At 43.5% G+C, this 21,809-nt stretch overlaps 2 protein-coding genes across 7 annotated transcripts in view; both read left to right on the top strand.

Annotated features, from left to right (window-relative positions):
- The window catches only part of LOC135512356 (tetratricopeptide repeat protein 27-like), a 67,507-nt gene extending 55,340 nt beyond the window's left edge, over positions 1-12,167 (top strand). For both annotated transcript variants that reach the window (XM_064934313.1, XM_064934314.1), the window contains exons 6-8: positions 8,788-8,899; positions 10,718-10,803; positions 10,973-12,167. In XM_064934313.1, coding sequence (XP_064790385.1) covers positions 8,788-8,899; positions 10,718-10,803; positions 10,973-11,041 — 267 coding nt within the window. In that variant the 3' untranslated portion in view covers positions 11,042-12,167. The remainder of the gene's footprint in view (positions 1-8,787; positions 8,900-10,717; positions 10,804-10,972) is intronic.
- Positions 12,168-14,102: 1,935 nt separating this feature from the next.
- The window catches only part of LOC135512355 (latent-transforming growth factor beta-binding protein 1-like), a 129,560-nt gene continuing 121,853 nt past the window's right edge, over positions 14,103-21,809 (top strand). For all 5 annotated transcript variants that reach the window (XM_064934308.1, XM_064934307.1, XM_064934309.1 and 2 more), the window contains exons 1-2: positions 14,103-14,820; positions 16,165-16,235. In XM_064934308.1, the coding sequence (XP_064790380.1) occupies positions 14,468-14,820; positions 16,165-16,235 (424 nt within the window). In that variant the 5' untranslated portion in view covers positions 14,103-14,467. The remainder of the gene's footprint in view (positions 14,821-16,164; positions 16,236-21,809) is intronic.

Here is a 21,809-nt window from a genome sequence, read left to right as displayed (position 1 = left end):
GCAGGGCCTAAAATTAACTTTTTTGTATACCATTCTCTGGTAGGTGGATAAAAAATCTACCAGCCACTCCAATTATTTTTATTACTAAAAAAAACACAAAACGCATGAGCATGCTTCATAATGTTACGGAAACAAGAAATGTATTACTGGTAAGAAGTAATGTTGTATAATCCTCTAATTTAAAATTCTGTGATCTGAGTCAAATAAATACAAAATAAAAAATGCTGCCCCCTTACCCTGGTAACAGTGCCACTCCAGTTGTCATGTGTGCCTGTGAGAATCTCACTAGTAAAGACCGAAGATGTCTCTTTTTGTTAGCAGTGGAAGCAAAGTCACACATTGAAAAGCAACCTAGCTTGTGAGCAAAACAGTGTAACTAGCCAAGAAACACGAGGACAAAGTCTCACTTTAGTAGACTTTAGAATTAATTAGACCAACATTTTACCTGTGCTCATTGCTTCTAAAAATGAATCTTTCAGCACATCCCTCAGTGCTCACAGCCACCCCAGACAGGCAGTATGGCTGCGGAAGGTGGGATAAATTAACGTTAGGATTCAGATTTCTTTGTGCATTACCAAAAATTAAACAAAAGGGCAGAAATACTTTGAAAACAGCTACTGCAGATTCCAAGAACACAGGATGAGATGTTACTATCCGTTGTGCAAGCACTTCCAAGAGTTAATAAACAGTGAACGTGGTGAAATTTGGGGAGCGCATCGTCAGTAGTGTACCTTTGGTTCCTAGGGTGTTTCGGCCTTTCACACTATACACCCTCCCCAAAGGCGGCCAGCGACAGGGTGATCAATCCTACGCTTGCGTCCCCATTCCCAATTAGTCATAGGAGTTGCCTTGTTGTTGATAGCCAACATCCCATGGGACTATGCATGGCAGGGGCGTCCTCCTCCCTGAGTCAAGCATTGTTGACCGCATACCTCCTGGCCCTCTCACTTCGGGGCCCAGCTGGGGTCTTTCCTCTTCATCCAGAGCCACTGACTGCTGCCTTCTGCCGCCTCTGATACAGCTTTGATTGCCGAACGCTGGCTCTGGCCCTTAATTCCCAGGTCTCTAAGCAGTCTGGTTGTAGATGTTGCCACAAAACCTCTGCAGCCCACCTCCACTGGTCGGACTTCTGTGTTCCAGCCATGATGCCGTGCTTCGGCAGCTAGATCAGCATAGCGCAGATGTTTTCGCTCATAAGCCTCATCTACTGAGTTTTCCCAGGGTACTGTGAGCTCAATGATGAAGACCTTATTGAGTGAACGGGACCAGAGCACCATGTCAGGTCTTAGGGTGGTGGTTGCGATCTCCGGAGGAAACACAAGTTGCCGGCCAATGTCAGCTAGCATTTTCCAGTCGCGGGCCAAGCGCAGCTGGTCTCGCTCTAATGGTGTAGAGCCGCTCTTCGGTGGTTTAACCCCTTCGCGGACAAAGTTTGTCCGTAAGGAGTGTGATGCTGCTGTGGGTGGTAGGGAGTTGGTGGCAGCTCGCTTGTCCTCCAGGGCGGACGCAAGGTTTTTAAGGACTTGGTTGTGACGCCAAGTGTAGCGTCCTTGGGTGAGGCTTGTTTTACACCCTGTGAGAATGTGCCTGAGGTTGGCTGGCATGGAACAGAGGGCACAGTCCGGATCTTCACCATACCATTGGTGAAGATTAACTGGTGTTGGAAGGACGTCATATGTTGCTCTGATTGAAAAACTCAACCGCCTCGCTTCCATGGCCCACAGATCCTTCCAGCTGATCTTCCTCTTCTCCACACTGTCCCATCGAGTCCACTGTCCCTGTTTGGCAAGAGAGACTGCCTTGGCCCTCCTTGCAGCCTCCTCCTGATGGCGTACTTCCTGCACTACCATCTTCCGCCGCTCTGGTGCAGTGGCCTTACTCCAAGCAGCACGGCTAGTTAGCCCAAGGCCTCCTCTTCCTTGCTGAACATGACCCACAATGTCAGCATGTCTGAGGGCTGCTGTTGCCTCCTGGACTGCTTTTCCTGGCCTCCATTTGCGCCCAGTTGCCAAGGTCGGCGCGTTGTTGCTCACCACTGGGTCTCGAGATTCATTCAGTGTCATCTGGAGCCTGGTTTTTGCACACTTGAATTCCTCTGTTAGACTGGTGAGGGGCAGCTTGAGGACACCATCTCCATAGAGGCCTATGGTGGTAAGGCATCGTGGAACTCCGAGCCACTTCTTTAAGTAGCCTGTGACTCCTCTTTCCATCTTCTCCACTGTTGAGATTGGAACCTCATACAGTGCTAAGGGCCACAACACCCGGGGTAGGAGACCAAACTGCAGACACCAGGCCTTTAACTTTCCAGGTAGCTGGGTGTTGTCGATGGACTGTAGGCTACTACTGATGTCTTTGCGCAGCTGTTGCACCTGGTCTTTGTCCTTCAGGCTTGCATCATACCACCTTCCAAGGCTTTTTACCGGCTGCTCAGACACTGTTGGGATTTGGACATCTCCGATGAAGAATTTCAGGTCAGAGAGTACTCCCTTCACAATCGAGATGCTGCGTGACTTGGATGGTTTAATCTTCATACGGGCCCAGCTGATGTTCTCCTCGAGTTTTCTGAGCAGTCTCCTGGTGCATGGGACAGTGGTGGTCAATGTTGTAATGTCGTCCATGTAGGCTCTGAGTGGAGGGAGGCGGAAACCAGAGTCGACTCGCTGTCCACCAGCAACCCATTTTGAGGATCTGATGATAACCTCCATTGCCATTGTGAATGCCAACTGAGAAATGGTACATCCCGCCATTATACCTACATTCAGGCACTGCCATGAGGTGGTGAACTCTGAGGTGGTGAAGCAGAACTGCAGATCCTGGAAGTACGACTTCACCAGGTTTGTGATGGTGTCCGGTATGTGGAAAAATCTGAAGGCAGACCACAGGAGTTCATGAGGCACAGAGCCAAATGCATTGGCGAGGTCAAGGAAGACTACATGGAGGTCCCTTTTCTCCACCTTGGCCATTTGGATCTGGTGCCAGATCATGCTGGAATGTTCCAAGCAGCCAGAGAACCCTGATATTCCTGCCTTCTGTACAGATGTATCGACGTACGCATTCCTTTGCAGGTACTCGGCCATCCTCTGGGCAATGACCCTAAAGAAGATTTTACCCTCGACATTCAATAAGGAGATTGGGCGGAATTGGCTGATGTTCACTGCATCCTTCTCCTTAGGGATCAGGACCCCGCCTGCCCTACGCCACACTTTGGGTATTATCTTCTTCTGCCAAGCTGTTCTCATAAGCCTCCAGAGGAACCTCAGGACGTCTGGTGCGTTCTTATACACTTTGTACGGGACTCCATTTGGCCCCGGGGCTGATGCTGTTCTTGCCCGTCGAACTGTGTTTTCCACCTCTTTCCATGTCGGAGGGCTGATCTCAATATGATGTTCCGGGGGTTCAATGGGTGGGATATCTGATGGGATGGCCAGATGTTCATGTCGCTTTGAGTCAAAGTTTGTTGTTCTCAGGTGCTCCTCTAGGTCTTTCTTTGTTGTTTTTAGAGCTCCACTTTTTTCCTTTGTGAAGAGACTTTTAAGGAACTTGAAAGGATCTTTGTAGAATCGAGTTCTAGTTTGTTCTTTCTTCCTTCTGCGTTTCCGTAGGTTCTCTGCTCTACGGAGGGATGCCAACCGGGTTTTGATGTCAGCCTGAAGTGCCTCTATGCCCTCCTTTTCCACTTCCGAGGCCTTCTTCCACTGTTTCTTAAGCTGCCGCCTTTCTTGAACGAGGCGCTTGATTTCTTGTTGCCTCCTGGAAACTGGTGGGGTTGGAACCTTTGTCCCGCCTTTTTGCCTCTTCCACTCCAAATCTTTCTGTCCCGTACTCATAGATGATGTCCCCCATCCTCTCCAACTTCTTCTCCACTGTGCCTCGAAGTCTCTCGAGGGTCAAAGTAAGATCAGTATTCACTGTTTCCCACAACTTCTTGTCACTGGCGCCAGGCCACTTCACATACGGTCTGTGCCCTGGTAGTCTCCTCTCGACTGCAGGTCTGGGAGGCTGGGTGAGTTCCACTCCTGTTGTTAGTTCCACCTCAGTTGCTACTTCGGTGCTTGAGTTTATGTCCTCCATGACAGTGGTACTGATGCACTGCAAACTATGGTTTGCGTCCAGTTGCTGTGCTTCATTCGACTGATTTGATCGCTTTCGCAGAAAGTAATCAATGCGAGTTCTCTGTCTCTCTTTACCCAAACACCCCTTTTTCCCCTGGTGGATCCTCAGCCCATGGTGTGATGTAACTTTCCTCCAACCACAGACACATACCTGCATCTGTTTGTGGCCCACTGTTGCAGCAGAACTTGTGACAGTTGCTGTGGTGTTCTCTTGTGCTGTGCTCTCATTACTCGTAGTCGTTTCTAGTCCAGTCGTTACCATGTTGTCAGCCAATGAGTCATCTTCCGCCCCCACTCTCGCAGACTCTAGGGGTATTCTCGTATGTTGACTTTCTGTAGCTAAAGCGGGTGTTTCCAACATACTGCGAAGCAAGGGAAACTACAGAAATGGGAAGCTACCCCATGACTGTCCCAGTGGGGTCTATTCCCTCCTGTCAGCCGTCTCTCCGTGCCGCCACAAGGACTTTCCCCTGTTGTCAGCTGATCTTTCTCAACAGTCACTGGACAAGTCCAGATATTCAGATTCCAAGAACACAGGATGAGATGTTACTATCCGTTGTGCAAGCACTTCCAAGAGTTAATAAACAGTGAACGTGGTGAAATTTGGGGAGCGCATCGTCAGTAGTGTACCTTTGGTTCCTAGGGTGTTTCGGCCTTTCACACTATACACCCTCCCCAAAGGCGGCCAGCGACAGGGTGATCAATCCTACGCTTGCGTCCCATTCCCAATTAGTCATAGGAGTTGCCTTGCAGCATTTATTTAGCTATAAATCACAACTTGTACTTGTGCCCATACTTGACTATTTTTATGAAATGCTCACACTGTATAGCCCTGAGTGACCACCTGCCAACGTGGCTGGTGAATTGGACGTTCTTAGGGAGTGAACGTTATTTATAGTACAGACCTCTGAAATGAAAATGGATGGTCCTCCCTTAAGCAAAATATATTTTACCTAAACCCTCTCTGAACTATTGGGGGGGGGAGAGACCCTTCCCTATACCAAGAATAATAATTTAAACAAGTGGATTCTCTGAGAATATGTCTCCCGTTTACCCTCACTTATTGGACAGACTTAGATATGCAGTTTTAGAAACTGTTCTTCATCTTGTAAGCGTTACATGGCAATGCAGGAATTTTTATTGAGCACGGGGCTGCGGGCCAGAAGGTTGTGGGTTCGCAGACCACCGTGGACAAGAGTAGGGGTGGAAAGGTCTCCTTAATAGTAAAAGCATTGCATGCTTCTGTCATCGTATTTACAGGTCAGGAAAGAAAATAGCCTTTTAATACAAATTTCATGCAATTCTTCGCCATTTTACATATTAGTGGAATCTTTTTTAACCCCTCACAAATTACCGAAGTGTACCGGCTCAGAATGGACACAGAGAGAGGTGTATGTGTTCATCTTATCATATTTCTCCAATGCCAAATCCTTGTGTCTTGTTCTCAAATAATTACATCTGAGACATCATCAGAGCATGGTACTTAGAAAAGTTAGGCCTACCTTTCCACCCCAGACAGAGTTGGCCTACCTTTCCACCCCAGACAGAGTTGGCCTACCTTTCCACCCCAGACAGAGTTGGCCTACCTTTCCACCCCAGACAGAGTTGGCCTACCTTTCCACCCCAGACAGAGTTGGCCTACCTTTACACCCCAGACAGAGTTGGCCTACCGATGCAGAAAAATGTAAGCTTTAACTGCTAGCTACTCTTCTTCCGTGGCTTAACCCAACGAGAGAAGGTCACAAGTGTTTCCCTAAAAGCTGTCTGGATTTAAACATCTTCTATTGTACAAAAAATGAATAGCTTAATCAATTGATCGTAACAGAATTTGATTACTTCCCAAGCTGGGGTGGCAGGTAGCCTAGTGGTTAGGACAGTAACCGAAAGGTTGCTGGATCGAATCCCCGAATTGACAAGGTAAAAATCTGTCGTTCTGCCCCTGAGCAAGGCAGTTAACCCACTGTTCCCCGGGCGCCGAAGACGTGGATGCTGATTTAAGGTAGCCTCTTGCACCTCTCTGATTCAGAGGGGTTGGGTTAAATGCAGAAGACACATTTCTGTTGAAGGCATTTAGTTGTACAACTGACCTAGGTATCCCTCTTTCCCCAAAGTCTATTTTTCATCTCCTCGGCTATAGCTCAGCCTCTGAATGTCAAAGAAACTCAACAATGGTACAGTATCCCCATAATGTCTTTCCCGGGTATTTTACAGCTTGTTTGTAACATAAAGCATCAATAACAGCGCTTTGGACCGGGATGCTTTATATAATCGGATCCGTTTTATTTTCTTAATCTTAAGCTAGCTGGCTGTGCTTTTTTGCCATTTTCTTTAATTAAAGGTGGCATAAACCCTCAATTCGTGTCTTGGTTTTAACTTAGCCTATCTCCGTGTCAGTGGAGGCCTGTTATTTAAAGAGTTCATGGTGAGTGGAGGAATTGACTGACAAATCTATGGATATAGCAGCCTATAGCCTAATTTCATCTGTCAAACATATAGGCCTACCTTTTATTTCTTAAATAGGAAGAAATAAGCTCCAACACAAAGCTTTCTTGTTGTTAAAGTCTAATTAAAATGAAGACAATTATCATTAAGTTCCCTTAGTCGACCAGTAAATTTCAAACTTATATTCAAAGGCCAATGAGATTTTCAAATTCCTCGCAAAGAAGGGCATCTATTGGTAGAAGGGTAAAAAATATATTTTTTAAATAACATTGAATGTCCCTTTGAGAATTATGAAGTTATTAATTACACTTCCTATGGTGTGTCAATACACCCAGTCACAAAGATACAGGCGTCCTTCCTAACTCAGTTGCCGGAGAGGACATAAACCGCTCAGGGATTTCACCATGAGGCCAATGGTGACTTCAAAACAGTTAGAGGTTAATGGTCGTGATAGGAGAATACTGAGGATGGATCAACAACATTGTCGTTACTCCACAATACTAAGCTAAATAGCAGAGTGAAAAGGACGCCTGTACAGAATTGTAAAACATCCAACACATGCATCTTGTTTACAATAAGGCACTAAAGTATAACTGCAAAAATGTGGCAAAGCAATTAACTTGGCCTTCAATACAAAGCGTTATGTTTGGTGCAAATCCAACACATTACTGAGTACCGCTCTTCATATTTTTAAGCATGTTGTTGGCTGCATTACGTTATGGGTATGCTTGTCATCGGGAAGGACTAGTGAGGGGTTTTTTAGGATTAAAAGAAACTGAGCAAAATCCTAGAGGACAACCTGGTTGTCTGCTTTCCACCAGACACTGGGATAATAATTCAACTTTCAACAGGACAATAACCTAAAACACAAGGACATTGAATGTTCCTGAGTAGCCTAGTTACAGTTTTGACTTAAATCATCTTGAAAATCTATGGCAAGTCTTGAAAATGGCTGTCTAGAAATGATCAACAACCAACTTGACAGAGCATGAAGAATTCTTTAAAGAATAATGGGCAAATATTATACCATCCAGGTGTGCAAAGCTCTTAGAGACTTACCCAGAAAGACTCACAGCTGTAATCGTTGTCAACGGTGATTCTAACATGTATTGACTCAGGGTTTTGAATACTTATATAAATTATATATTTCTGTATTTCATTTTCAATACATTTCTAAAAACATGTTTTCACTTTGTCGTTTATGGGGTATTGCGTGTTGATGGGTGAGAAGGGGGGGAAAAGCTATTTAATCCATTTTCAATTCAGGCTGTAAACAAGAAAATGTGGAATAAGTTGAGGGTATGAATACTTTCTGAAGGTACTGTATGGCCTAATAAGCAACAAATTCTAAAACACTGAGAAATATTAACGTTTCATCAATTACAAATTACATTACCCTCCCCTGGACTAATTAAAAAAATAGTAAACCTTCCCCTTGACTGAAATTTAATGCCAAAATCTACCCGCATTTGGCAGGTGGTGGGTGTTAATTTTAGGCACTATTAGTCCTGAGTTATTATAATGAATAAGCCATATTATCAGCCTTTTGTGGCATGGTAAGCACTTTGTTGATTCTTGATGTTCAGTGTAGAACTGTTTATCTGTTTTTACTATTGTATCTTAATTATGTATTTTAACTTTGGTTAAAAGACGCAGGTCACAAAAATGTAATGAAATTAAGCAATAAACCCCATTTTACTTCTTACTAGTAATACATTTCTTGTTTTAGAAAAATCGAAAGCGTGCTCATCCCTTTTTTTTATCATTAAAATAAAGTATAATAATTATAATAATGCCACCAAAAATATTTTGGCTGGTAAAAAATCTGAGTGGCTGGTTGATTTTGATTTTTTAACTCTACCTGCCACAGTGGCTGGTGGACCAAAAATGTTATTTTCCACCCTGATCATATCCTTAGTGTGAGTTGTGACCCAAAGACCCTTAGTACTGGCATGTTATTTGTCATTCCATTCATCTTTCCACTGCCATTTCCCCCCTCCCATAGGCCAGTCATGCCACAGCGATGGCTTCTGTTAATTGTTTTATTCATAAAATGTGTTTACTTTGTATTCATTATAAACCAGATGGCTTGATGTTGCCAGCAGCTTAGTCAGGCTTTATGGTATGTGACAATATTTGATTAAAAAAAATAAAAATAGGTGGCCACAGCATTCTATGTGTTGGAGGGATAATTGTTTTAATGCATTTTCTTGTGTGTCTGTTTGCTTGGCAGGCGTTGCATTTCCTGTCCAAGGCCCATCGCTGTGAGGTGCAGGCCAGAGGCTGGGAGAAAAAGTCTGGGACCTTCAAGGAGGTTATAAAGAGAGCCATAGATCTGGCCAATGGTAAGTGTCGCACTCTCTGCCCCTATACATACACACACCTCATCCCCCCCCACACACGTTTCTTCGACACACATGGAACACTCGTCATGCTTAATGTCAAATCTCCTGCAGGTCTTTGCGTCAGGCCGCGCGGGGAGGAGATATGATCGATGGCAGCCACGAGAAGAGTAAAAAGAAGACGAACAAATCCGTCTTACCCCACTGCCCTCTGCGAAACGCAATCGCCATCCAAACAATTACTCTGTGAGTTAGTGTGGAGGCAAGGGGGTGAAGGGGGTTGGGAGATGGAGACAGCAGGAAGGATGGAGGAGAGTATCCTATAGAAGAACTTCAATAAAGTTGTTAATCTAAAAAATCCCCAGGTTTTTCGTTACAGCCGGATGCTGTTTTGAATTAAACATCAGAGGGAGTCAGGGCACCGGGGCAACACGGGAGGAATAGCAATGTGCATTCTCCAACACATCTCTGGGGTTGATGCTGTCGCTAAGGCTCATCTTCACTCAGGTCACACACCTTGTCCCTCACACACACATACTTACACCCCACACATATACTTAATTCCTCACACACACCATTACATACACACACACACACACACACAGGTTCTGGTGTGAATCCCAAAACCCTCCAATATGCTGCCCCTGTGTCCTTCAGAAAAGCACAAAGCTTTATAAAGAGATACAGGTTGTGGTAGAGTGCCCCCTCTACCACAACCTCCTCACTCAACTCAGCTTTGTAACCTCTATGATGGGCCTGGACACTTCATCCACAGAGCTGAGAGGGATGCGAAAAAATAAAGTGACGAGAACGAGGAGGAGGGTAGAGCAGAAGAGGTCCTCATCCATAAATCATGCTGTTTTGACCTGTCGCGGCTGAAGAAGACCATACAGGGAAAAGGTGTAGCTCAGATAGAGTAGACCGCCGCTTGTTTTCCCTTTCCTTGTGTGCAAGAAGAAGATAAAAGGTGTTGGGTAAACACCAGGACAAAAGACTGCGGCGATGGGGAAATAGCCTATCAATATCCTCACTGGGCTCAGGAACATGGCTTTGTGTTGGTATGTTTTTCAAAGCGGCACAGAATAACTGGTTCTCCTGAGCTTTATTCATCAGTTTGTGTGGATCATAGCTACCATAGATAAGGTGTTTGTCGAAATTGGTACAATTCTACAAAGGAAATTAATGGTGTTTCATCCCGCTGAATGAATATTCACTGTGATGTCCTCTGAAAAAAGTAAGTAGAGGCGTTACAGAGAACATTTTGATCACGTTATCTCGGACAGTGATCACGGGAGTGATTTAAACAGGCATTGTGGAAAAAGATCTTGGTCTAATGATTTATTTGCGAGCTGCCAGGCCTGTCACGGCGGGGGTGAATGGCGAAATGTCTTTCGGCGTAACAAGATGAATCCCTCTGAACGGAGTCACTGACTGCAGGCCTGAGAAGTCACCCTGCGGGAGGTGGAGCCCTCATTAACCAGTCCCAGGAGAAATGACTCCTCTCCTCAACTTCTCCGCACATGTGCAGTATAACCCACAGTCCTGTGTCTATATGGGACCTGTTAGTCATGCATAGGTCCATGGTGCCACAGTGTCTCACCGGGGCAGGCAGGGCCATGGCCCCTGGACCCTGAACCAGAAACCCCTGATCTCTCCCCTCCTGACCCCTCCATGGCACCCCATGCATGATGGTTGGTTGTCTCTCCCTCTAGCAATCACTCATTTTAATACACAACTTACGTGCTCTGTCTTTTAATCACAAATATTAACGTGCTAATAGGTATCTTTTGGTTTCTATTTCTCACATGTATGTGTTCACAGTGACCCTCGGCTGTAGTAAGAAGAAGAGTAACCCCCAGGAGTCATTGCAGATGTTGTTCTCCATTCATCTTGCCACCAAAGCGAAGGTACACTACAAAACACTTGGCTTTCATGCCAGCATCCCACCACGTCACACAGATGTATCGGACTGCTCACATCCAGTCATTACTACATCACTGACCTCACGGTTCTTTTTTTGCGATAACTTCTAACCAAATGTAGTAATTGTATTTCTTTTAAACCGTTTCTCCTCAGCCACTGCACGCAGATGTCGCAACTGGCGAGATCCATGGCGACCTGAGTGATGATGTCAAAAGAGCTTGAGCAGCTTATCACGGAGCTGCGCAGAGAATCAGCATGAATGCCTCGCTATAGACACACCTCGAAGGACTCTGAAGACATTCCTACAGCAGACTTGTCCCAGAGCAGACATGGCTACAAGGGACGCTGTCAGGGGACCTGCACCCATCACCCTCTTCCTTGCCAAGGGGACTTTACATGCTTTTACAGTTCATGTGACTGTTAAGAAAAGGAATGACGTAACTGGATACATTTGTATGTACAAAGTGTAATTTTGTATAGTTCCCCCTTGAGGTATGTGCTATTTGTTGTGTAAAGCATGGTTGAGGAATTGCTAGCTCAATCATGTTATGAACTCTACGGAATCTGAAGAAATCACAAAATGTGTACAATCGTACATTGTACAAAGATGAAACTTTATGATCATAGAACCACGCTTGCCTTATTGTTAGTATGTACTAGTCATAATCCACTCCCCCAGGCGCAGTGATAGCTTTGCAGATGAGAAATGTAAGCATGTGGGCCAAATATAAGAGCAATGCAGACGCACAACAGGAGAGTGTGGACACACACACTCATCACCAGGGAAGCAGCGGGCCATGAAAGTGTCATCTCGACTCGCTCACACAGAACAGACACCATGGTCGAAGAACAGACTGCACAGCTAACTCATCATCATGCTCAGGGGCTACAGACAGAGATCCTACACTCTTCTCCTCTTGGGTTTTCTCTCCAAAAGGAAAATGACCTTGACATTGCCTTTGTTTTATCATACTTATTGTTGTATTGCTATCGTACAGGTTTTTTCTTTGCCTATGCCTTTGTCAAGGACTGTCTCTGCCTTGCTTTGAAGTAAAGTCCCACAGTGTGGGTGACTGACAAAGGAGGAAATGGCTTTTATACGAGTAGATATGTACATGTGTTATGTCACAGCTGTAGTCCTCTTTCATGAATGTTGTTAAGTCTTTTTCCGATTTGGTGATCATTTCTGGATTGGGGAGGAAGTGTGCATCACCCTTAAGTATACTGTATGCATACCTTCCATCTTTTCCACAGTTTTGGATCACACAACTTGTTTGCATACCAAACCACTCGATCAGAACCAGATTTCTGGCCCAAAATGTCAGTAATTAATAAAAATGTGAAATAATGGTCATTACGAGTGTGTTGTCATTATTTACTATCCTACACCATTACATCATATATCCAGGAGACACAGGGAAAATCTAGTCATAAATATTCATGACAAACATCATTACACTGATTTGCTGCCATGACATATGTTTGGAGAGGCCTCCCTTTGAAGCAGGGGAACTAAAATGCTTCAGCCTCCTGTTTCTTTTCAACATTCCTGGTGTTTCCCAGTGACAACCTGACAACATCCTCATAAAGTTCCAACAGCAGCTGAAGTTCGATAGTGAGGTCATTGCCAGTGAGAAACAACAAAATGACATCACCTTTCATGTTATTCATTGAGTGGTATGAATTAACAGTAAGGAACTGATCATCACTATGAGCCGTTCTTGGTCGGGACGACCTAGGGCGTGGGCTTGATTACAAAAGGTTTATCAGAACCTTTTTCAGAAGAATCACATTCTTTATAGAAAATGTGTGACCTGAAAGCTCATTGGAACAAAGACCCCAACATTCTCATTTTACGTACAACTTATGCATGTCTATGTTGGTACCTTCCACAGTTTTACTATGACTTCAGTATTTTCCAGAAGCATCTTACACATCCAGAGTGACTTAAATACAGTAAGTAGTGAATGCATATATTCATGTCTGACTCTTCCGTCCTTGATCATCCTGGATGACTGTTTCCTGGTCAGATGTGATCACCTGGCACATGAGGCTGACCCAGATGTAATCAGTGACTGGAGGATTGCATTTTTGCCCAGCTTTTTCAAATTGCATCATTGGTGATTACTCATGTGCCCTGCCCTGTCTTTCGCCACATATCTGTCTCCTTCTCAGATGATGCGGCTCTGGTTACCATCACCCCTTGTGTTTCAAATTCAGAGCAACGTTTCACGACTGTCCCCCCTTTCCCTCGCATTCTGGAGGGAAGAGTCTCGTGGCCTTTAAAAAAAATCTATTAATAAGTGTATGACACCACTGTATCAAGTATCCACCCACTTAAAACTTCAATGGGGGACATAGAGGTTTTAAGAAAACAATTAGATACCACTCAGAGAACCAACGTCAGACGTAATTCTACTTTGTATGTTTTCCAAAGCACACGCAATGACTTCATGGGGCGTATGTTGATCTGGGTGGAGGTCCTCAAAACCACTGTGTGCGCGCAACACTACGTCTTCAATGAACTCACTCCTGTACTGGAATATCCCCTGCAGTCTTCAATGGAATAATGAGTCACTGCTGAACAATTTACCAAGGGGTCGCTGGTAATTCTGCAGTGTAGGAGGACAGTAACTAGGGATAAGCATCAAAAATTAGAACCGCACCAGGAATGGCCCGCTGCGCAACTGTGGTCAACTCGTGGGTTGTTTGATGAATAATGATACGCGCATGGCTTTATGAATTACTTGACTATAGTTTATGACGCATTTCGCATGGTAGTTCCTATCTGATTCATGCGGGAGTGTATGGAACCGAAGTAACAATGATATAGAGCACTTTGACAGCGTGTACTTTAAATACATATTTGTTATTTATAAATACGAGTTAAGAAACTTGACACATTATTAGTATTCCAAAGTATTACACATTACACGTGGCTTATTGGTTGTTTATTATTTTATAACGTGTCATTCTTATAAGCGTGTATTTATACTCTTATCACTCATGAACTTGCTGGACAACAAGGTTTATGCCTTCTGTCACTTTGATGAGCTCACGCTCCTGCCGACAGCACAGTTTATGCATCTTCAGGAATAGATTTTCTTTAGGTCTTTGGCGACTTTATGAACACTACGCACTCCAAACATTTATTTTAGGGTTCAGCCCCACAAGTTTGTTCCAATAAGCGTCCCACTCCTGACGTCATGTCAGGAGATTGGAGATTGGCTGTTCAGTTCTGACACTAACTCCTGCCCTTACACAGTGAAACTTTTTAAAAGAGTTTTCAATCGCATCTGCAGGGTAAAGTATTGCACAAACGTAGCCATAGCAGCCGTAACATCTGCTGCCCAGCTTCCCCCTACCCAGCGCAGGGATAAAGCATGCTTATTCCGTTTTAGACCCATATTCAGCTTTATAATGCCCTCTTTTATTTTTTACTTTTTTTAAATTAAGCCTACGTTTTAGTTCTCGTCTTTAATTCGGGTTGAAAGGCGAACCATAGACAAATATACTCAGGGATATATAACTGTTTTACTTGCTATAAAGTTACAGAAGTTTTTATTTTCCAGATACGGAGCTTCTTCAAGGAATTTATTATAAAGTTTCCAAAAAAGTATATTGTCTTTACGCGGATACGGAGTGGATATGGCTTGGATCAGATGGGACCTATTCTTTTCTATAGGTTTATTCATTTCACCGGCATTTGTCTCCACGGATCAGAGTGGCTTTAGGAGATACTACGTGTTGCAGCCAGGACCGAGCGGGACGGACAGAGTACATGTGAGTTCCATCTCTTCGCGCTCCGGTGCCACTGGACAGCCCCATGCCTACAATGTGGAGCTCTCGGCCAGTTACAGTGGCCAGGTCCGAACCCGTAGGATGGGTAACCAAGCGAACCCGATCCCGCTTCGCCAGGACACACAGTTTACGCAGCATCAGCAAGTCATTCGGCGCACCAGCCACAACCTTCAACAGAGTCACCAAATGAAAATGTCAGGGTAAGATAACCTGCGGGTCTCTGAAAAATAGTTGATGTTACAGAACAGTGAATGGCTATTGGCTACGTATCCTCTTGGATGGCAAGGTGGTCTGTTATAAAATATATAATGTTGTTGGGTCAACTTACTATATAGTAGCCTACAGTATAGGCATGCCTGGCACCTGGTAAAGGGACGTGCTATAAGACTGGCCTACAACATTCACTGTCATCATCAACATGATCATACAGCATGGTCTTAGCGTTGTTAAATATACACTGAGTGGACAAAACATTAGGAACACCTTTCTAATATTGAGTTGCACCCCCATTTGCTCTCAGAAGGGCTTCAATGCCTCTACAAGGTGTCAAAAGTATTCCACTGGGACGCTGGCCCATGTTGACTCCAATGCTTCCCACAGTTTTGTCAAGTTGACTGGATGTCCTTTTGGTGGTGGACCATTCTTGATACACATGAGAAACTGTTGAGTGTGGAAAAATCAGCTGCATTGCAGTTCTTAGCACACCCACACCAGTGTGCCTGGTACTTACTACCATACTCCATTCAAAGGCACTTCAATATCTCGTCTTGCTCAGTCACCCTCTGAATGGCACACATACACCATTCATGTCTCAGTAGTCTCAAGGTTTAAAAATCCTCCTTTAACCTGTGTCCTCCCCTTCATCTTCAACGATTGAAGTGGATTTAACAAGTGACATCAATATGGGATCATTGCTTTCACCTGGATTCAATCGATGTCATGAGCAGGTGTTCCTAATGTTTTGTGCACTCACTGTGCATTATGAAATAAATAGTCTGTAACTTACAATATATTCTATCTGATTCAGGTAGCTATTTGATCATATTTATGACCAATTAAAACACCATACGATACTGTACTCATTTCAGACATTTAGCGCAATGAATGTAATGTGTCAATATTGAACTTTGTTCAAAACTTTCAAGTTGATACAAAATACATGTCTTAACATCGACTCAGTAGAGACAGAAACTAAAACAGCCAATTTAAAGTACTATCCTCAAAGGACACTAAATAATCAAACAAAATGGCCCATATGCTGTTGTGTTCAGGAGCATGACCTCAATGTGCAGGGTCCTAGTCGCAGCACTCTCAGATGTATGATTAGTGGGGACATTCCCACACTCTCAGCAGGGGCCACCAGGCTAGGGGTGCCCAGCTTTACCTCCAATGAAAGGAGGCCCCTAATACCAGATCTGGCCCAGGCTTGGCGGCACAGGTGGGTCACTCGAACCACCCGTGTGTGAGTTTTAGCCAGTATGAGTTGGTCTTGTGTGTGTGACAGTGCTCTCTCTTTCTGTCTGTGTCTCTGGGTGTTATTGCAGGGTGAATGTCTGTGGAGGGCAGTGCTGTCATGGATGGAGTAAGGCCTCTGGATCGCAGCAGTGCACAAAGCGTGAGTATACACTACACTACATCACCACAGCCGAGCCACCGCTGCCAAAACGTTGCCGTTTTTCCAAATGTTTTTCCAAATGATTGACAACAGTCTTGGATTCACTCTACACTCTTAGAAGAAAAGGTACTATCTAGAACCTGAAAGGGTTCTTCGGCTGTCCCCATAGGAGAACCTTTTGAAGAATCCTTGTTGGTCCCAGGTAGATCCCTTTTTGCTTCTAAGTAGAACCATTTTGGGTTCCATGTTGAACCCTTGTCCACATGAGGCTTCTACATGGAACCCAAAATGGTTCTACCTGGAACCAAAAAGGGTTTTACTTGGACCTCCTATGAGGACAGCCGAGGGAACCCTATTGGAACCTTTTTTTCTAAGAGTATACTTGGCACCTCATAACTTCTTCCTTTGGAAAATGTACACAATCGTCTTCGCTCGTGTTGTTCATCAGACAGCACATGTGCCAGAACCCCAGCATCATAGCATGTATAATCCATCCAGAATACCCCCTCCCCTACTCTACTTGGAAACTCACCCAAGCATGCATACGTATATGTTTTCAAGGCGCCTTTAGCTGATTTGTGGCGCCAGTTTGGAGAACAACACCTTTCTATGTTGCTCTTTATAAGTAACTGGCATTGCTGGCAGTGGCTCTACCCACCTGGGAACAATACCGGGACTGTCAGTGTGTTATGGCCCATGTTGCAGAGTCATGAGGACACGGTTATTGCATAGGACTGGGCGCGCAGGGCCGGCCGAAAGAGAAGCAGATTTAGAGTGTATTATACCTCTTGGCTCGGCCCCACCAGTGGGATCTCTTTCTTAATCGACCGTAAGGCCTTGCCAGCTGGTTATATAAGAGACAGACGGCTGTCTTCTGCTACGAGTCTGGTGGACCTCCTGGGGGAACCAGGGTTACGTTTTAGTCTAGGACCCCTGGTTCATACGTTTAATAGGCCCAGTGCGCCTGTTCTGCTCTACTCTGCTCTGGTCTACTCACACTTAAGACTGGACTGCACTTTAGTACAGGGACTCTTTGTCGCTGCCTTGGTGCCAGTGGTATGTGTGTAAGTCTGTGTTGGTGTTTGTTTGGGTGTATGTGTATATATGGTGCCTTCAGAAAGTATTCATATCCTACACTTTGTTGTGTTACAGCCTGAATTCAAAATGGATTCAATATTTATTTTTTTCTTACTCATCTACTTAATGGAGAAAGTGAAAACATTTTTTTTAGAAATGTATGCAAATATATTGAAAATGAAATACAGACATATCTCATTTACATAAGTATTCACACCCCTGAGTCAATACCTTGTAGATGCACCTTTGGCAGCGATTACTGCTGTGAGTCTTTCTGGGTAAGTCTCTAAGAGCTTTCCACAACTGGATTATGCAACATTTGCCCATTATTCTTTTCCAAAAATGTAGAGCTCTGTCAAATTGGTTGTTGATCATTGCTAGGCAACCATTTTCAGGTCTTGCCATAGATTTTCAAGTAGATTTAAGTCAAAACTGTAACTTGGCCACTCAAGAACATTCACTGTCTTCTTGATTTGGCCTTGTGTTTTATGATATTGTTCTGCTGAAAGATGAATTAATCTCCCAGTGTCTGGTGGAAAACAGACTGAACCAGGTTTTCTTTTAGGATTTTGCCTGCGGTTAGTTCCTTTCCGTTTCAATTTTATCCTGAAAAACTTTGCTGTCCGCAACAATTATAAACATACCCATCTAAGTGACTGGGTGTATTGATACATCGTACAAAGTGTAATTAATAACTTCACCATGCTCAAAGGGATATTCAATGTCTGCTTTTTTTCCCACCAATTACAAATAGGTGCCCTTCTTTGCGAGGCATTGGAAAACCTCCCTGTTCTTTGGGGTTGAATCTGTCTTTGAAATTCAATGCTCAACTGAGGGACCTTACAGATAATTGTATGTGTGGGGTACAGAAATTAGGTAGTTATTCGAAAATCATGTTAATAAACACTATTATTACACACAGAGTTAGTCCATGCAACTTATTATGTGACTTGTTAAGCGCATTTTTACTCCTGATCTTATTTAGGCTTACCATAACAAAGGGTTTGGATACTTATTGACTCAAGACATTTCAACTTTGAACTTTTTATTCATTTGTTAAAAAAAAAAAAAAATTAAAAACCTAATTCAACTTTGACATTATGGACTATTGTGTGTAGTAGGCAAGTGAAAATACATCTAAATGTAATCTATTTTAAATTCAGGCTGTAACACAACAACATGTGGGGAAAGTAACGGTTGTGAATACTTCCTGAAGGCGCTGCATGAGTGTGTGTTTATAATTCAGTGTTGAGTTGTTCATGCGTCATTAACCGTGCAGCGCTGGCTCCTTGATAACATGCACAGATTTTTTTGTGGGACCTTTTTTTTTTTTTTTTTTAACTCATTGGAATTCCCACTACTCTTGTCCAGTGTCCAATATCGTAGCTGTTCTCATTGGCAGAGGTTAGGTGGAGAAGTGGGGGCAGGCATGCAATTCACCATGAGGGAATGGGCACAGGGCACAGGGAACGCTGTGCAAGGCCTCTGGAAAATAACCAACAGTGGACATTCCTTCAGTACCCATGGTTTGGATTGGTCTTTTTGATGTCAGGATCAGAGCCCAGTACTCCCTACTGTAGCCAGATGCTGGAACCAGGGTGGTGGACAGGATGGAGTAATGCTGCGTTTAGACCTCATACCAATTGGCATAGCAGGACAAGAAAACAAGAAAGAGCGTGACGGCAAAAGCAAACAAGCACAACGGCATGCGTTGCTATGGTGATTTCCATAAACGAACCGTGTAAATCAACATCCAGTAGAAAACAAGGCTACCGCAGAGGGCAAAATGTAGAATATTTTAACTCTGGCATGGCCTGTCTACCGTGGTGGCTGACGGCATTTACCGTTGTGCTCTCATTGAAAACAATGATATCCGGTTTGCCATCTAACTTGAACCATCTAAACGCAACATAAAGATGAAATGTTACAGAGAGTTTCAAGACTGCTTTAGAAAAACCTCCAAAGATCTTTGTGCCACTAGATTTATTTTAGTGTATGGCTTCTCTTTCTGGAAAAATGTCTGTATGTTCTTGAAATCCTTTTATTTTCTAAACTCAACCTCAGATCATCCGGTGTTCAGCACTCATTTGATTATGATTTCCCACTGGCTGTGATATTAATATTTACAGTAGTATAACACAAGGAGGCACTGTGAGAGGTTTTCTCTGTGATTACCATTAATCAATAGCATGAATTGCTTTAGACAACCCTACTAAATATGATGAATAATGAAACTATGCTTGATAAATTACTTTAACTGACCAACACATATACTTGGCTTCCCCCCTTATTTCTTTATTTTTATTCTGCTTGTTTTTTCCGATATGAAGAAAATATGATAGTCAGTCACATGTTTTATGGATAGATTTCCATCTTCCTATATATCTTTTGCTCAATCAGTTTTTCAGGATCAGCTCTTTACTTTTCTCCACCTACCTTGTCATGGGAGATGGACTATGTTGTAAATCCACCCGTTAAATGTTTAATGACGTTTGATTTTCAGGACAACCCAGCCCCCCACCCACTACCCTCACTGAAAATGCCAACAAAAGGGTTTCTTAATAGAAACGTATTTTGTTTGTTCTGGCAATGCCTTAGACATGGCTTGCTAGCACCCTGCATAAAGTGTTCTTTCAGGTTGTCAGTCACGCCAACAACCCCCAACCTCCCACCAAGGCAAGCTTTGAGATTTTCCAGATAGCAAGTAGAAGCTGTGAATATCTTATAACACTTCACCACTAGGATATTTAATCCAGGATATTGTCCATGCAAAGCCACACACAATACACACTCAAGACTTCATGTGCATTTAAGAGTGAGTGTAGCTCATTCTAACACGTTCCTTAAACAGTGACAGAGATGGAGAAAGCTGAAAACTTGGCCTATTTATTACATGGCAAATGGACCAAGCATGTTTAATCATAAAGCTGTTATTGGCATTCCTTATTAGATGACATCATGTTGTAACCACAACAGTAATGTTGAAAATATGTTATAAATGTTTTGTGCCTTAGAATATTATTATTATAATTGTTTTTGTCTCAATGGCATCCAGACAGGTCCAGTCATGTGATGCAGATACTAACAACTCCTCTCTGTCCTCTTAACGGACTGTAGTCTAATAGAGATTGAGCAAACATCCCAAGGATTGATTCAGTCTAGTCCAGACGCAGAGCAGGTAGTCTAACGACATATGATTATTGAATTGCAGAGCAGAATAGCACTCTGTTGTCTTTTCTGCTAGGTTCAAGACTATCCACAAGAGAAAATGGCTTTAGTAATGATAGGCCTATAATATAGAATACATGTCACTTAGCAGTCATTTTAATACAAAAGTGACTAACAGTACAGTGAGTGCATTCATTTTTAGAGTATATAGGCCTTTGTGATCCCTGTGGGAATTCAATCCAAGACCTTGGAGTTGCCAGCTCTACGCTCTTACCAACACTTAGCTGTGTATTAACACTCTGGAGCAGTAATTTCCTGTTCCTGTTCTACCTGTTCACTAATTGTAGAACTCCAGTGTTCCTCTTTAATATTCCAGAAGTTCAATTCAAGAGAAATAAAATAAAAAGAGATAGAAATGAAAGATGCAGTGATTAGTTTCACTTTTATTTGTCTGAGAGAAACATGTGTTAGATGGTCTTTGAGATCCATTTGGCCTTAGGCAGCAGCACCTCCACCAGGCTCAATTCCCTCCTCTTCCACTGGAGTCTGGCATGGCTATTCACAATGTGGAGCCGCATGGCAAATCGCACTCTTTGAAAAGCTGCTCATTTCTCCCTTAACCGAGTGCAACCCAAAAGTAGGCAGACCAGGCCAGACAAAACAACAAGAAAATATCTCACTTCGGCGTAGCTGCACAGCACAGCGGAGGAGCCGTCTTCATTTTTCATGAAGGATTGCTCAAGAAGAGGTCGCTTGAAACTCCCCCAAAATTAAGAGAATGTGACAGGTTCAACCATTTTATATATTTAAGCTCTCTTGTGCCTTTGCCTTGCGCATCCCTAAAGAAACAGCGCAGGGTGTTGAAAGCAAATGAGGCAGCCAGATACTATAGTGAGGTGGATAGGATGGACTCGCAAAAGTGTCTTTGTGCTCTTGGTCCTCATCGTTATCTGAGGATAATTTAACCAGGCTTTAGCGCTACTGGGCTAGTCCAACCTATGGGAGAAATATAAGGACTATAGCCTATTGAAAGAGGACAATGACCTCTTTCAAAGATGAACAAGGAAGAGCTAAAAACTATACTGTAAACTTTTCCTTTACGGTATTAAGATGCTCTTGTTATCCAGGTAATTCCACCATTATATCATTATGTCTTCGTCTCTCAGTTGCCTTACCAGGACTCCCCTTTGCACACCTCATATCAAGGTTTTATATTCCTGATTACTTGACGTTTTCTTTGTAGATTTCTTTGGTTACTCAGGGCCGTCAGGTTCACTATATATGCAGAAGTATGGGAACACCCCTTCAAAAGAGTGGATTCGGCTGTTT

This window comes from Oncorhynchus masou, chromosome 24, assembly GCF_036934945.1.
Source record: "Oncorhynchus masou masou isolate Uvic2021 chromosome 24, UVic_Omas_1.1, whole genome shotgun sequence".
Classification (NCBI taxonomy): Eukaryota; Metazoa; Chordata; class Actinopteri; order Salmoniformes; family Salmonidae; genus Oncorhynchus; species Oncorhynchus masou.
This window is presented reverse-complemented; position numbering and strand designations above follow the sequence as displayed.